The sequence below is a fragment of the Sylvia atricapilla genome, chromosome 1, assembly GCF_009819655.1.
Source record: "Sylvia atricapilla isolate bSylAtr1 chromosome 1, bSylAtr1.pri, whole genome shotgun sequence".
In the NCBI taxonomy this organism is placed as follows: Eukaryota; Metazoa; Chordata; class Aves; order Passeriformes; family Sylviidae; genus Sylvia; species Sylvia atricapilla.
In genome coordinates this window covers 116,703,045-116,719,146 of record NC_089140.1, presented here as the reverse complement: position 1 = coordinate 116,719,146, position 16,102 = coordinate 116,703,045, and the positions used below count along the sequence as shown (strand labels likewise).

The window sequence follows — 16,102 nt, the reverse complement described above, 5'->3', positions numbered from 1 at the left end:
TCCCAGACCTAAGACAAGTAATGAAGACCTCATCACACTTTTCAGTCTTTCAGCTCAGCTTGCTTTTATGCAAGTATTTCATAAAAAGAATTGCAGAGGTTTTAACCTATGCCAAACACAATTTTTAACTTACATACCAGATAAAGCCTTTTTTTCTACTCTCTTTGTGCCGTAACTATTTGAACTTCCTCCACAACATTTAAACTATATTAGAGATTAATATCACATTCTCCTCGACATCCCAAATCAAGTAAATAACCTGTAAGAGATAACTTATAATCATATTTAAAAGCCTTCTTCCCTGCACTAATCTCATTCTAAAACATTAAACCTGATTTTTTTTTAATCTGATTTACTTCTCATGGCATACTACGTGTTTATTTTTTACACTTTACCGGCTGCATCAAGATTTGTGCAATACTAGTACGTATTTCTAGAGTATTGATGTGGCTTAACTGAAAATTATCATTTTTATTTCTCCTTTGCATCACTCCTGGCTCTTTCCTAATAAAGAAAGATTGAAATACCAACATTCTAATGAGAAATTATTGTTATAATCAGCATGTATATTTGAGACTATTCAGTTATATGCGCATAACTAAGCAATACGTATGAAATTGGAGGAGACCCCTGGAACCGCTTTCATTTATCTACAGATATTTCTGAATATAGCAAGACAAGTCACTGAATGCGGGCAAACATTTGCAACTCGAAGTTCAGGAACAAAATGTCCTGTCCAACAGGTCTTTACAGACCATGCTGCTGGCAAAGTTAAGTACTTCTGTCAAAGCTGATTGCTGAAAAGACAATGAAGGCTTCATTTTAAAAAGCAACAGAGAAATGTCAAAGTAAAGGCAGGAATGAGAGTAACAGAGGATTTTCCTAACAATTGCATGAAAAATTTAACGACTAGCTGGTTCCTTTCTGAAACTCATATCTAACTGGCTGAGTGCAGAGCTTATCCTGACCCTCTTTCAACCCATTTAATTTCCAGCCACCATTAGTGCTGTCTGGAGTCCTGTGACAGTTCCCAGAGAGAGCAGGAAACCTTTACGTCAGCACTGGTGCCTCCTTCATCTCTTACAAAGCTGGCACAGAAATCTGAGGTGTGTCTTCTCTCAGGAGCACATCTGCAGACTAAACAGAACTCAGCACTAATGTCCCCTGGGCAGTGGAAGCTTGATGCCACTCACACAAAGTGCCTCAGTAATTATATATCATCTCATTCCTCTCAGGAACCAGTGCCAGGATGTATACACGGAGCAAGGAGATTTTATAAAACCTGGGTTTGTGGTACAGCAGCACGTCAACTCCATTATCTTGAGGACTGTATCCCAAAACTACAGCACCACCAGAACTGGGATTTTGGAGAGTGAGGCCAATGTTTCCTGCACGGAAACATTGGAACAGAACATTTTTATTAACTGTCTGATCTTAAACCAACATAGACTTCCATCAACTTCAGTGCTTTTTCCATCACACTTTTCATAATCCCACTGTGCAATACAATTTTGAGCAATATATGAAGTAAATATGTATTACATGCAATATGCTTGAAAATTCAAAACCTCTTTCTTGTTCAAAATAGTTCAGATGGCTTCTAGGACAGTCTTCCCCAGTTCTCAAGTTGAGAACTTTGGGGATTTACCTGCAGTCCAGAGCTGGCTTTCCCAAAACTGTACTAGTTGGTATTTCACTTCCTTGGACACAGACTGAATGAAAACACTTATCCAGGCAATGGTGACAGTTCGGTGACAGCTACACATGAGAGTCAGACTGAGAAAATCTAAACATGAAATCTGAACATTAAAAAAACCCTAAACCTGTACAGAGATGCATAATTTCAATAGGCTAATTCTACATTTTGATTCACATTCCTGATAACTTATACATGCAGTATGTCACTCAGATGAAGGGAAGTCAGGGAGAGACTAATAACTCATTCAGACAAAAACACAGTTACAGGGGGCTGGGAGGTGTACAAGAAAGAAGCCTGTCATGTCTTTCATTCACAGGTCTTCAGTATTTCATCTTCTCTGTTACATTTCCTAGCACAGAAAACCTTTGTATTATTCTTTTCCTTTTCTCTTTGCATAGTATGTAGCATTACATCAAAGGAAAAAAAAGAAAAAACAGGCCAAATATAATATTCAGGCCAAACATATCTTTACAAGACTAGCAAAACTGAATAGGAATTGACCTGTCCTTATTAATTTTGATGTATTTCATATAAACAGCAACAGTGTAAAATTCATTTGAAATACTACTTTATTAATTGTTGGCTTTGCATATTCCAGAGTGGATTCAGCACATTTTATATTTTAATTGTAGTTGAGATGAAGAGTGATTGGATTAGATACAATTTATGTGTAATTGAAATTAATGAATTTGCTAATGAAATATTTATAGGTGACCTTTCCCTGAATTAATAAAAAAAACCCACTCCTGTTTTGTTTAAAATATCTTTGATATTTACAGTCTGAGGTTAGATTTAAATTATGTTTTTACATACAAAAAAGGCTAAATAGACATCTGTTATTCCTGTAGATTGGCAAAAAAAAAAAAAAAAAAAATCAGCCATACCTTATTGCAGTTTTCTCCTGCCAGACATATTTAGTATTTCTTGTCAGGTATACAGGTGCCATTCCCAAAAGTTACAAGTCTTACATAAAATCATTAATGAACTTGTTTGTATGTGAATAATTTATTCTCATCTTGGTCCACCCACCAATTTTAGTGACATTTAGATGTGATCTAGTCTCAGGCATGTTGCCATTAATATTAAAGCAATGTAAAACTAGGACACAGGCCTGGGCAGCATTAATGATATTCTTATCAAACTGAAGTATGTTACCATTGTGAGAATTAGCAATGCAGAAATGCTAATGTGATTCTCCATGGGTTACAGCTGCATATTCCACTTTTTTTAGAACTCTGGTGTTCTGATGACTACTATGAAACCCTGGCTGCAAAATACTGACCTAGCAGCTTTGAAAACTTTGAAATAACCAGCATACTTATCTCTACCTAGCCAGATGTGAAACTATATTAAATTGAAATCAGATAGGAAAATGCATTAAACTCCCTCAATGCATTTTAAAGTGTTGAGATGACATAACATGATAGCATTTATTGAAGTCAGAAACCTGCATGTCTTACTCATGCGATTAGTCCGATGCTGTTTGATGGAACACTCGTTTGAGAAAGGTGAAAGACATTTGGCCTTTAAGAGCTCCTCTTTCCCTTCTCCTGCTGCCAACAGTTTCACTTTACCTGGAATGTATAAATGAGGACTAGCATCCGTGAGATTCACAAAATTAATCAATCTCCTGCTTACCTGTGTATGGGTAAAATCTGTCCTGGAGTGCTGAACAGTTTTGAGCATGGGAGTTCAAGAAAGACATGGACATACTAAAAGGTGTTAAGAAGCAACAGCGAGAATGACCAAATCTAGAAAGCTTGATCAAAAGAATGAGGAAAATCAGGACTCAGCTCAGACTGAGGGGAGGCAGCATAGCATTCTTCAAATATACCAAGGGCAGACATAAAAAGAAAGATGTTTTAATGTCTTAAAAAGCATCAGGGGCTAAGCAGAAAAGACTTGAGGGGAAAATACAACTTCCCAGTGACAAGCACAGTCAAACAATGATGCAGACTCTATGAAAGCTCTGTAGAATTACCACCTCTGGATGTTTCCAGAGCACACTAAGCAAATACCTATCAAGAAAAGAGTAAGCATACTTGGTCTTGTATCATACCAAATAGACAGATTGCATGGAGACTTTCAATCCCTTCTTGCCTTATTTATGATTCCACAGACTCACATGACATTCTTTCTAAAATCCAAGTCTATAGAAGTCATTTCAAAGGCCAGCAGTTTTCCTTCCTACAAAGTAGATGAAACTAGCAGTGACATTATCTCCAACACATGCATATCCCAATTCACACTGGGGTACACATTATACTCAGGATTAGAGTATTGGGGCATATTTGATGCTTCCATGGTTTTACTGAAGCAAAAATCCTTCTACCATTAGTTTTATAACAGTTAGATTTCAGAGAACACATGACAAACAGAAAGGCAAATAAAGAAATGACAGCTTTGTGCACAGAAGTAAAAACAAACAATAAAGTCTGTGCCCTGCCAAATATGCTTTCTAGAGGACTTAATGTTTACTAGTTTAGGAGGCTTCATCAGAGGGTTAGATGGATTTAACTCTTGGCAAAACATTCTATGACAACCGGTTTGCCAGCTGTAAGTTATTAAAGTGCTAAGACATATGAATTTGAAAGCAAGAAGGGCCATTTTAAAGCCTTTAAGTATCCATTTATATACCTCCTGCAGTGTTTATCTCTTAATTTTCTTCTTTTATGCCTTTAATGTGTAGATAATCACTGGTCCAAATATCTCTAAATACAGTGCACTTTAAAACTGCACATTATCTTTATAATAGGAGATCACAGATAAACAATTCTTAGCCGGTCTTGAGAGATACAGAGCTCACTACAAAGTGAAATCTAAAGCAGTGGAAGCAAAACAACAAAGAAAACATTACAGTCGCCATTTGGATATACAGTAACAAGAGTTATGCACTGCAGATTGGCAAGTGCGGCCTTGTATGAATAAATAAAATAAGGAAGACGTCAGCACATGTTCTGCAATAGGTTTTTCCTTACACTTTGTGGTTGGGGCTTGCATTTTTACTTCAGCACAGGGAAACTCCAAATCCAGAGATAGTAAATGGGAGCTTCTATCCCACTTACTTGTTTTATCTCTTTTAAGAGATTCCTTTCACCGTGGCATGGGAGTTCCCACTTACAAAGGTGAAGCTATAGCTCTGCTCACGTCCTCCCCCTCTCTGCCTTTCCCTCAGAGCAGATAGTGCAGAAGGCAGAACAAAGAAACCTGGCTTAGGGGAAAATGGAGATCTGTATGCAGAACCATGACAAAACGTATTCCGACATATAACAGAAGCTAGACTTTTTGAAACTCCTCAGAGGAGAAAAAATGTATTCTATTCAAACACAGCCATTAACTGAGAAGGAAGACTGTCAGATTTTGCAACACTCTGGACCAACAGTGTAGGAACACGGCAGGTCTGTGACCACAGGCAGGGTTACTGATACTTCTCAAGTCCTCCAGCTCCAGAGTTGCACCATGAGTAAGCTGGGGGCCCTGAGACACCTGTCACAGGGGTTGGGGCTGGGATTTGGAGCCTCCTGCTCCAGAGCCAGAGCTGAATCTACAAAAGCCCTCTTTGGAGCTCAGGTTCTCCCAGATTCCCACCTTCCCAGCTCAGGAAGCAGACTAGAGGCTTAAAATTGGAGTAAATGCATCTAGGATAGCTTCCTGGAAAGCAGAAAACTCAGAAGGTTCATACTTGCATTTTACTGAAAGTTTGTAAATGCATGTACATATTTAGGCTACAATGAACTAGTGCCTTTGAAGACAAGACCTTGTCAAGGAGTTCCTGCCCAACTCTAAACCATTCCAGTAGGAAATAAGGGATCACTTGAAGACTTGGCCACTTGCTCACTATCAAAATACAAATGAAATCACAAACACAGCACTTTTCCAATATTACTTTCTCTAGCTGCACAGACACACTGCAGCAGTCACAGGACAGACAGAATAGCAACTGCTAAGAAAATTAGGATATGGCAGAGTGTATGTTTGTAGATTTCAGCTGCTAATCTATAGTTTTTACTGCATCATTATTATGATGAGACAATACAATAATAACTGTACTAAGAATCCTTCTGTCTGTATTCCCTGTGTTTGAACAGGTATTGACAGCTTGAATAATGCACATGAGTCCTCTTTTCCCTCTCCTTTGTAAATCCATTGCTTGGAAATTCTGCATCTACCAGTGTTGCCATGGCAACAGCCCCATGAGTCCATCCATGACCTCCCAAGACACTTGGCACCTACCCATAATTCTGCAAAATTCACATCAAAGAGAACTAAAACTAATTACCATATGGATTTGTAATTATTATTTTAGTAATTTAAAATATATTGGAACATACATGTGCCCAAGGGACTGAGCATACACAAGAGGGTGAAGAGATTGAATTCTGCTCTTGGGTTGGCTGACTAGTTGGGCAAATCTGAGTTTCACAGGTGCTGAACACTTAGAACTCACCATGATTTCTTGTGGAACTCTTAAATGCTCTACACTCCTAAAATCCTCCACACTCTGTTGTCTCTAGCTCTCTGGTCTTTAAAAACAGTCACTTTCCCAAATAATTTTGTAGTTTCTATTAAAAATGAACTACACAATTACACAGTATTATTTTTTACCCTTAATAAAGCACAGATTGTGTAACAATATAATCCACATTTTCATTATTTTTCAGAGAAGCGTAATGTTCTCAGTGAGAAATTATTTTCTTTACCAATACAAAACCTTTAAAAAGAAAATGAGAAAGCTTGGAAACTTCTTTTGCAAGGCACAGATAATTCCCTTCCTAATTACCATACCTCTGCCTAATGAATCCTTACTTCATTAAGTCTGTTCCAGGACTAATGCATATCTGAAAAGATCAACTGTTAGATTTTTGTGCCTATGTATAGAGTCCTGGATTTCAGCTGAGCTAAACTGATAAAGTGATAGTATTGTACCTGCCTAGGTGATTTTTAAAGACAGGATTTACAAAGCTGGAGAATAAAACAGATACTGGAGACAAGTGAAAACATGCCTGAAAATAAGAGGCACACTCATTCAGCCAGGTTGTAGGTAACCTACCTACAGCCCTTTGTGGTGCAGAACAAACAAAAATTCATCCCTTTGTTGTGCAGAAACCTATCACAGTATGGGGAGGAGACCTGCTATCACAATGAGGAGCTTGCCTGAGCTCCTTAAGAGGTTTTAAGGAACATTGGTAAAAGCATCCTTAACATAAGGATCACATGTATATAAATATATATATATGGATGCATGAAGCAGCTGGATAATGAAGATTAAATATTCATGAAGGGCAACATTCTTCATTACTCATGTCTATGCTTTTGTTTTAACAAAAGCAGGATTTTTCATCCTGTCAAGATTACCTGAGCTAAGGCAGCTTCACTGCCACACTTAGGTCTTCCTGTTTCCTCAGAGGTGAAATATTCCAACCAACGAAAATGGTAAATTTCCTGAAACAAATTCAGTCTTCTTTCCCCTGCAGGGATTTGCAATGGTCCCTCACCAAGACAGCACACCATGCTGTGCAAAAGGTAAGGCCAGGTGCAGCTCTCTACAGCTTTGCACCTCAAGATATCACACCCTCCCACTTGTATGCCACAAGACCAGTTCTGCAATTATAAAATTCCCTCTAGGTCAACGGGAAGACTTGAGGACTTGTGCCTCAAAAGACACCTACCCACCTCCTACCAGCAGTGCAATGTGGCATCTCAGGTTACAGGATGACAGAATCACAGACTGCATAAGGGCCTAAGATAAATCTGAATGGTCAGATGAACCGTTTTACAGGATCTGAATCAAATTACTTTCTTTAATAAAGACAGACTTGTGAGCTATTTCTATCACTGACTGTTGTTTAATCATCACGGAGTTAATTAGGTCAAACCAATAATCAATCCACCACCATCCTCCCTGTTAACACCAACAGTCTGTGGTTTCCTGTGGAAGGCAATAAACATGATTAGAAATAAAAGAAATTCACTGCATTAGGAAGGACTATTGTGGTGATTCAGACAGAGTCAAGGTGTAGCGCAGGTATGCTGAGAGAAGGTTTCAACATGAGTTAAGCTAGTACTAACCACATCTCTAAACATCCTCGCCTAATTTTCTGATAGTATTCCTCCTGTCACTCAGAAGGATCATGCACTTAGCATGAGCTGTCCAGACTCAAGAACTGGTATAGCAAAAGGCTCAGGTAAATTACTTTTAAATTTAAGTGAGAGGTGAAAGGATTTAAATTCAAAATCCATATTCAATTCTCCATTACGCTGGAGTAAATCCACAATAACACTGTCAGAAAAGTTATTTCAGACTCATACTTGCTTAACTGTGATAAGAATCCAGTCTTGTCATTTGAATTCAGTTAAAGCCAGATATGGAGCTGTGTGCTTTTTTCTGTTACTAATGGATTAAACTCTGTCAGGGTTTTTACAATGTATTGCCGTTTCAGATTGCCGACTTAGAACATGATATGAAAACATTCAGTGTCTCTCCAGTGCTCCTTCATTTTAATTCGAAATATATGCATTACTCACACCAAAAGTTTAATTGAAGTCCCTGGAACACAAAGGAGTTACTGACATCATGTATGCAAGGCTTAGCCGCAACAAGATATAACAGAAATAGGAAAGCTGTCTACTGTAATAAATGAAAAAGGTAAGAGAACTAGGACCCCAAAAAACTCACCAGTTAGGATCAGAACCTGCAGCAAAGTATAACTACTTCACTGGGGGCCCAGCTTCTCCCTGGTGTGCTGCAGGTGCTCCATTAGTGAACAGTGGAACTCAGTAGCACAATGTGCTGCAGTCCAACAGACGTATCTGCCATTTATTCTGAAGCAAATGGGTTAAAAACTCTTCATACCCAGGAACTCTTCTCAGAAACAAAACGTATAAATGGGGAAAGCAGCAACCCACCACATCCTCCTGCCTGATGTTACATATTTCTCATTTGCCAAAAAATCAGTCTATTCAGATAGAATTTGGAACTGTGATCACACTATTCCATTTTGTTCCTTTCTACTGAGTGCAGCACACATTCAGCTGTTTCCTTTTCTTCTTCTGTATGTCTCCTTTGGCTCTTCTACAGCTTTCAACCTGGCAAACCTCTGTGTAGCTCTTTATTGCAAACATAACTTACCTATATTATGCCTTACCTGTCACTCCAAGAAAATATCACCAATGAATAAGAAATCAAAGTTTTTGGGAGCTAACTAGAAAATATTTAATGATCACAAAGGATCGATGCATGTTTCCCATTTATTTCTAATCCAACACTTTAAAGATTACAAGCACATATGAATCATAATAGAGCCCAAATAGGAACACTATTATAAAAAAAATAGGCTACACCATTCACGTTGACAAACAGATGCAGCCTTTTGACAAGTCATCACCCTGGGCTTTTTCCTCAGTATCCTCCCAAGTTTCATGCTGACCTATTAATTTTAATCACTTGCTGGACTCCATTTAATGGTTCAATGAATATTATAAGCTGGTGCTTTTCTTTACATAATCAAGAGGTTCAATAAGTACTATAACTTTTTTAACTTGATACACTAAAATATTTCTGCAAATGTTATAAATGTTTTAACACTTTCTTTATTAATAAAACTTTATCTAAATTGTTTTTAAACTAAGCTTCATGGCTTTCAACCGATTTCTGAGTATATTACCTGCTCCCAACCACACCAGATCTCAATTCACTTTCACTTCAAGATGCATATCCTTAATAAGAATAAAAAGCCTAATCCTGTGAGATACTGAGAGACTAAGTTCTTCTTTTTCAGCCTCTTACCGGCATACTCAAATTGCACTCTCTTTGGAGCCATTCTTTCTTTTCAGGGATCAGGTTCTATTTCCTGCAAGTCTGATGAGTTTAGGACTATAATTAATCCTACAGTTCATCCTGAGTGCTAAAGTCTACACTGCTTCATAACTCCCACTGCAAAGAAAAAAATAATTTACTTCAGCCAACCAATTTCATAAGTTTCTATGAAAAAAGTGTATCTATTATGCATATTCTTAATTAATGCTTTTTGATTCAGATAGATCATACATATTTTTCTTCCACCTGAACAACTATAATTCCTCTGCACATTCACCCTTAGCTGGAAGTCAAAGAGAAATTATAAAACTCATAGCAGAAAGACACAGAAACAAAACTATTACAAAACTCATAGCAGAAAGATAGAGAAACGAAACTATTACTGCACTTACAAGAGCCAAAGAAGAATAAAATTAAGTGAACTGAACCTTAACATCAAAATCATGGTAAAAAAGGCCATTTCTTGGGCACTTTAAAGTTAAGATGATGAACAGGTAATCACAGTAAAGCTGCTCAGAACCAAAGGCTCAGGTTCTCATCATGAAACACAGGAATTTTAACTTATCTAGTTGATTAAGCCCTTTCTCTTTGTTAAGATGGCCAAGCCTCCTATGAAAGCTCCACAGTTTTCCATGCTCCTAAAGTCAGTCATAGGTAATCTGGAAATCGTAAAATCATTGATTTAAGTGGAGCGTCTTTGTGCCTCCAGCCTCCCTGTGGTAAAGCTTTGATTCAACTGGAATTTTGTTAAGAGCTAGGAGCCAAGATCCATCCAACACACAAATACTCAGCTTTGCAAGCCTCAGTTCTCTGATCTCACAGCAGCAGCCCCCAAGTGAGGGACTGAATGCTGAACACTCCACAAGGCAGCCCTGAGGATCCTAAACAATTAAAAAAACCTTCATATCGGTGGGAACAGGGCAAAATTTAACTGAGACATCATTCTTGACTATTAAAAGGTAAAAGTTAAGTATTTCCTGATGTGCAAAGGACTATAATTAGGTAACATTCAGCCTGTAGACATTCTTGACTGGTAGTCTTGAAGACCAAGGAGCTCCTCACAGGCACCGAGTAGACACAGGACAGAAACAGAGATGGGAGTTGAAGCATGCAGCATCACTGATCTGTTTCCACATGTAAGAACCAGGCTCTGAAATTCACAGAAATAGGATGAAGACTGCTTTTAGCCAAGCTGATGTGGGCATTCAACTTGGACTGTCTCAGCCACTGAGCAGCCATGAGATGATAACAAGTTTTAATCACTTTTACAGCAGCTGGACAACAGCCAGCAATCTACAGATAAAGGGCTACAAGTGACTTAATGCACACATTAAATACGTCTTATTGTTAGCAGTACTGAAGATCTGTGAGTAAAATGAAAGTGAAAAGATAACACTGGTAGGTGACAGTTTTACTTAATCAAAGAGCCCCTGGGGCCTGCAGAACTTCATCAGGGTCACGGGGATTTATTTTCTTCCTCGTTTATTTAGACAGATCTATTTTGCAATGTTCGTATAGAGACTCCTTGCATTTACACTAAACAAAAGCTGTATTAAAAGACAAGGGCAAAGGTCTCATACTAATAGCTCTAGCCCATGGCTGGCTGTCAGTCTCTGCTCCTCACAAGCTTGCTGATTTTGGATTACTTGCTGATGCAATCCAGGTATTAAACATAGCTAAATTTAAAGGAAAACAAGGCTCCCTCTGCAATCAATGGCAATAAGGGAGTATATAATACTAAGTTTAATTTGCATTTAGGCTCACACCTTAAAAGTAATAAGTTGTACTGTATCTAGAAAAACTAGATCTCTAACTGCAGTGTAACAGATCTAGATCTCTAATTACCCCTTGACTAAAGAGCAAGATTAGGCTTTTCTTGCTGAAGCACTTCAGCCAGGTGTTAAAAGTAAGACTGGATGAAATTGAGGGTATAGTAGAGTGGATAGAGAAGTAGATACCAAGCAGAGATGTAAATCCCAAAGTAATGTAAATCCATTAGCTAAGAGTCTGATACTTAACAGTCTGTGAAATGGGAATAACTGCACTTCCTTATTTCATAGCGCTATTAAACTATACATATGAAAAATTATTCAAATTTTAAGTCTGTGAACATAAAAAGCTTCAAATAACTGTATGTTGCAAAAGAATGCTAAAGACAATATTCAGAACTTTAAAAGCACATGAATTCAAGGATATTCTTGGAAGTAACTTAATGTAAATTTTTCAAGATCATGACTTACCATTTCTATGTTTGGAATTCAGATTAAAAACTCACAGAATGTATTTCATTTAAATAACAAGAAACTTCCAACAGAAGAAAATATCTATGGTGCAGAAAAAAGAAAATTGGAAAATAACTCCTACTAAAGGTTTGTCAGCAGAAATCAGTTAATACTTGTAAGGCACTGAAAAGGCAGATAAGTGCTCTTGAGAATTTCCACGAGTAAATTAATAACCACATATTCAAAAGAACTGAGTACTACTTGCAAAAGGGTTTTATTAGCATGCTGCCCTCCATTATACAGTTGTTGACTATCTGCACATCCACTGGATCCTTTGTCTCTTAGCTAAATTTAATCAGACGTGAAGGACATGAGCCCATACTACGGGTCACTGCCTGAAATCCACCAAGCAACAAAGCAAAGTAAACTATTGAAAGTCAGTGGAATTAGATGCTACTTCCTGCTATAGGAAGGATGAGGCTCTACAGAAATAGAGATCAGGTTCGGAGTCTTAGCAGAAACATCCACAAGGAAGCACAAATCCCTTACAAAGGAAACTGAAATCCATTAGAAAAGAAACTTTTTTTTCAGCATTCAAGCATCTGCAATTTGGTTTAACTATCAGCCCAGAATGGTTTCTTTGGCAGGATTATTCTAACTACTATGCAAAATTAAAACCCTTAACGATGATTCCAGAAACAGTAAGTAGATTGCTCAAATTGTTGTAACAAAAATTACAATGATTATTCAAATTTACAAGAAAGCGTTTAGTAAGTGCCCCTTTTTCCCTTTCTCTTAATAACACGGCATACAAAAAAAAAGCTTTATTTGAGTGTTTTCCACTAGGAACCTAGTATTTAAAGTATCTCCTTTTTGTGGAAGGATAAAGAATTCATAGCAAATTGAGAATATGCACTTACTAATTTGGAAAAATTGTACTCATTTATGCCCTAGCTCTAAATTCTGAAGGCATTTTTAAGTCATTTTAGGAACTAGTAGATGAATAGCTTAAAATGAAACTTCTTAACTAGAGCATGTTACACCTGGGAGAAGTTTCTTGATGAGCAAGCTAGCTGTTAAATTGGGAGGAAAAATCACATTGATTATGGTCATGAGTCCAAGACAAGCTTAATTAAAATCAATGGAGAATTTTCAAGTGAAAGAAAAAAATAAGAGAGCAGCAAAGTGTTATCTCTTAATTATGTTATGGAAATTTTCTCTAATTGATACCTGTCCCATGTCTCTAGACCTAAAGCAACCTACAGATCTCAGCATATAAACATTATTTCACAGTATTAGCCCTTGAGCTTAAGTAAGAAGTGGTCCTTTATCCTTTCTCTACTTTCTCCACTGACTTCTACCAGGACTGACAGCCTTGTTCAGCTTTTCTTTGGTGGCTTTTCTTCTTTTCCTGGAAACCACAGGTGGTGTTCTTAGAGAGAAGGGAAAGCAAGGGGCAGCAATTCTATATGTGCCTTTTTCATTGACTTACATGATCTGCCTGGGCATGGCACTTCGATTTTTATTTCCCAGTATTGAAGTGTGTATGATTATTCTTTAAATGCTCAAAATGTTGCTCAGACAGAGTGCCAAGCACTGGATATTTTTACTCATATGCTATCAGGCTATCCAAATAGCTTCGACTAGAGTTAAAGAAGAAATAAGAGTCCTAGATTTTGTATTTAATCTCTTTTGTTTTTTCCCGACTAGCTGCAAGGGCTCTCCAATGCTGAGCAAGCTGGTGTGAGGTTCTGGAGGAATGGCAAAGTACCAGAAGCAAATGCCAAAGCCAGAGAAAAGAACAGGATGACCACATGGATATTAACTGCTACCTAGTGCTCATGTAACATTACTCTCTTGAAGTTTTGATACAAGAGTTCCTTGGCACTGATATACATGTTGCATATACAGCTGCCATCTTCCCCACAAAGGTCCTACAGTCACAACGCTGCCACTGAAATCCATCCACCACTTCTTTGAGACATCTCTGCTTATTTTGTTCTGCTCTGTACCTCCTCCTTTTCCCCAGTATTTTTACCTCAGGTAGAAATTATGTATGTCTGGTGTCTCAGGTCAGGGTAAAAATGCACCTGCATTAAAAATAAGTGACTAGGATTCAAAGCCTGTTGGTATCCCTTATCCAGGGTCTAGCACAATCTGGATGATTAAGAAGAATATAGTCTAAACTTTTACTGGGCACAGCTAAAATCAATTTTGAAATGATAAATACCCTTGCATGGGTCATCCTGTTCTTAAAGGAAGAACTATTTATTAGGCCCCAATGAAACAATCCCTTTGGTTCTGCTGGTCAGAACCATGCCATTTTCATGACAGCTCCCTAATTTTTACTTCCAACACAAATTCCTACTCACACACACAAGCAGGGATGCTGTTGTCAGACTGGTGCTAATTCTTTGGCAATCATGCCGGATACTGCACAGTTGATCAGAGGGTGGTCTGTAACAGGCCGACAATGGTGTTATAAAAAGCTCTAAATGGCAATAAAGATGTTGCTTCATCCTGTTAAAAATACTTTAGTCCACTTTAATTGACCACTGCCCCAAGTAGGTATTCTTTTTTAAAAACAACTCAAAAGGCCCAAATCTTAAGCTGACTTCAGAGAAATGTTCAGCCCAATGCACAGGATAATAGCAAGGTTAGAGTTCTTTCCATTTACACTCATTATGTGCATGCTAACAGGACACTAAATCAATCGAAAATCTCATGCACAGTTACATTAATTACTCTGTCATATACACAAAGGAGGGGGGAAATTCCCACACAGTCTTTTATTTTCTTTTTCCCCTATCAGACTCTCTAAACTTGAATACCCCAAAAATGGGATGGAATAAAGTGTTAAATGTTTTGGTAATCCTTAAAGGAAATACAAGAGGTAGCAATTATTTTAACAGCAGAGCTACCTGAAAGCCTTTGTGCCCCAGCAAGAACACTGCCAAAAGCTACCCATTTGTACACCACGTGATATAGAAGATCTCAAATCTTAGAGGCAGTTCCAAGTCTCTCAATGGACCTCTTATCCAGTGTTCTTATTTCTCGAAGTAAACTGCTATAAGGTGAAATCAAAACTCATGGTAAACTATAACAGATGCAACAAAAAAGCTGAACTCTGCAGAATTCCTCCAACACAAGAACTTAAAATGAGGTAAAATTCAAATGTTTTACTGCTGACTGATTTAACTTAGATTATATGTTCCAATGGTACAAGGAAACTAAGAAGATTTATAGCATAAAAGTACTACACATTGCAAAGGAAAGCAAGAGTTCTTAACACCAAGAAACCAGACAACAAAAAGAGAAGTGCCGGAATCCTAGTGACAGAGAATGCTGGTCTGCATTTGGAACAAACTTTTGAATGGAGAGCAGGAAAGATAGAGTGCCAATACATCCCCCGAAGGCCTTGAAAGAAAAGCAATACCAGGCTCTATAAAAGATTATATTTTTATGTTAAAGGATGAAAAATAAATTTAATTAGTTAGCAAAATGAAATTTTATTCCATTTGGAGTAATTTTCCAATACATTAACTTTTTCATTAGAATTCAGTTTTGTTTTGCTAAACAAAAGGAACCACTTCAACACCTGTGGCATGAAGAATCATCTAGAAGATGTGCTGTGCCTCAAATTATTGCAAATAATTGAAAGCAACTTCTGCGCAGTAACACCAAATAGTGGCACTTAGGGAATAGGCAGCCAAGATAATTAGCAGTGTCATCCACATGTCAACCAACTAAAAAAAAAAAAAAAAAAAAAAAAAAAAAAAAAAAAAAAAAAAAAAAAAAAAAAAAAAAAAAAAAAAAAAAAAACCACCACCCAAGTAGAACGAAACAAAAAACAAAGCCGAAGCACACCCCTATTTGGAAGTAGTGACTAAAGAGGAGGAAGGAAGCCCAAATTGCCACTTCATTTTTTCTCCTGTCCTTCTTTTTCACTCCTGTTCCATATTCTCCCATGTGGTTGCTCATTCTTAGCAATCTTACACGGTGAAATTAAATGCAACACTCTGTTCTTGTAATTAATTTTGCAATTAAAAATACTTTGCTCCATCAGTGCAAAGAGTCATCTGTCTATACAGCTTGTGAATATAAAATGGCTACACTAGCAAAAAATTTTGTTCTGTAGATGGTTTTGCACAACTTGTCTACAAGTCAGTTTATGCTACCCAGTACAATCACAATAGTTTGATGCCATTTCTATTTAAATCACCAGAATGTCAGGTCAGGGACTGTCTCAGCACAGCTCTGCTCAGTTTCTAATACTGCATTACTGTGATTTACTGAAGCATTGTGGTACTTCTAGAGCAGAAACACATCTGAAAGACAGGTGATTATGAAAAATAGGGACAACTA

At 37.5% G+C, this 16,102-nt stretch overlaps 1 protein-coding gene and 1 long non-coding RNA gene across 2 annotated transcripts in view; both read right to left on the bottom strand.

Moving 5' to 3' along the window:
- The window catches only part of NKAIN3 (sodium/potassium transporting ATPase interacting 3), a 260,645-nt gene extending 251,154 nt beyond the window's left edge, over positions 1-9,491 (bottom strand). Inside the window, exon 1 of the mRNA XM_066341042.1 lies at positions 9,486-9,491. Within this exon, the coding sequence (XP_066197139.1) occupies positions 9,486-9,491 (6 nt within the window). The remainder of the gene's footprint in view (positions 1-9,485) is intronic.
- LOC136369142 (uncharacterized) overlaps positions 1-15,700 on the bottom strand; it is a 301,131-nt gene extending 285,431 nt beyond the window's left edge. Inside the window, exon 1 of the long non-coding RNA XR_010744960.1 lies at positions 15,473-15,700. This is a non-coding gene — a long non-coding RNA (uncharacterized lncRNA). The remainder of the gene's footprint in view (positions 1-15,472) is intronic.
- Between the last annotated feature and the right edge of the window lie 402 nt (positions 15,701-16,102).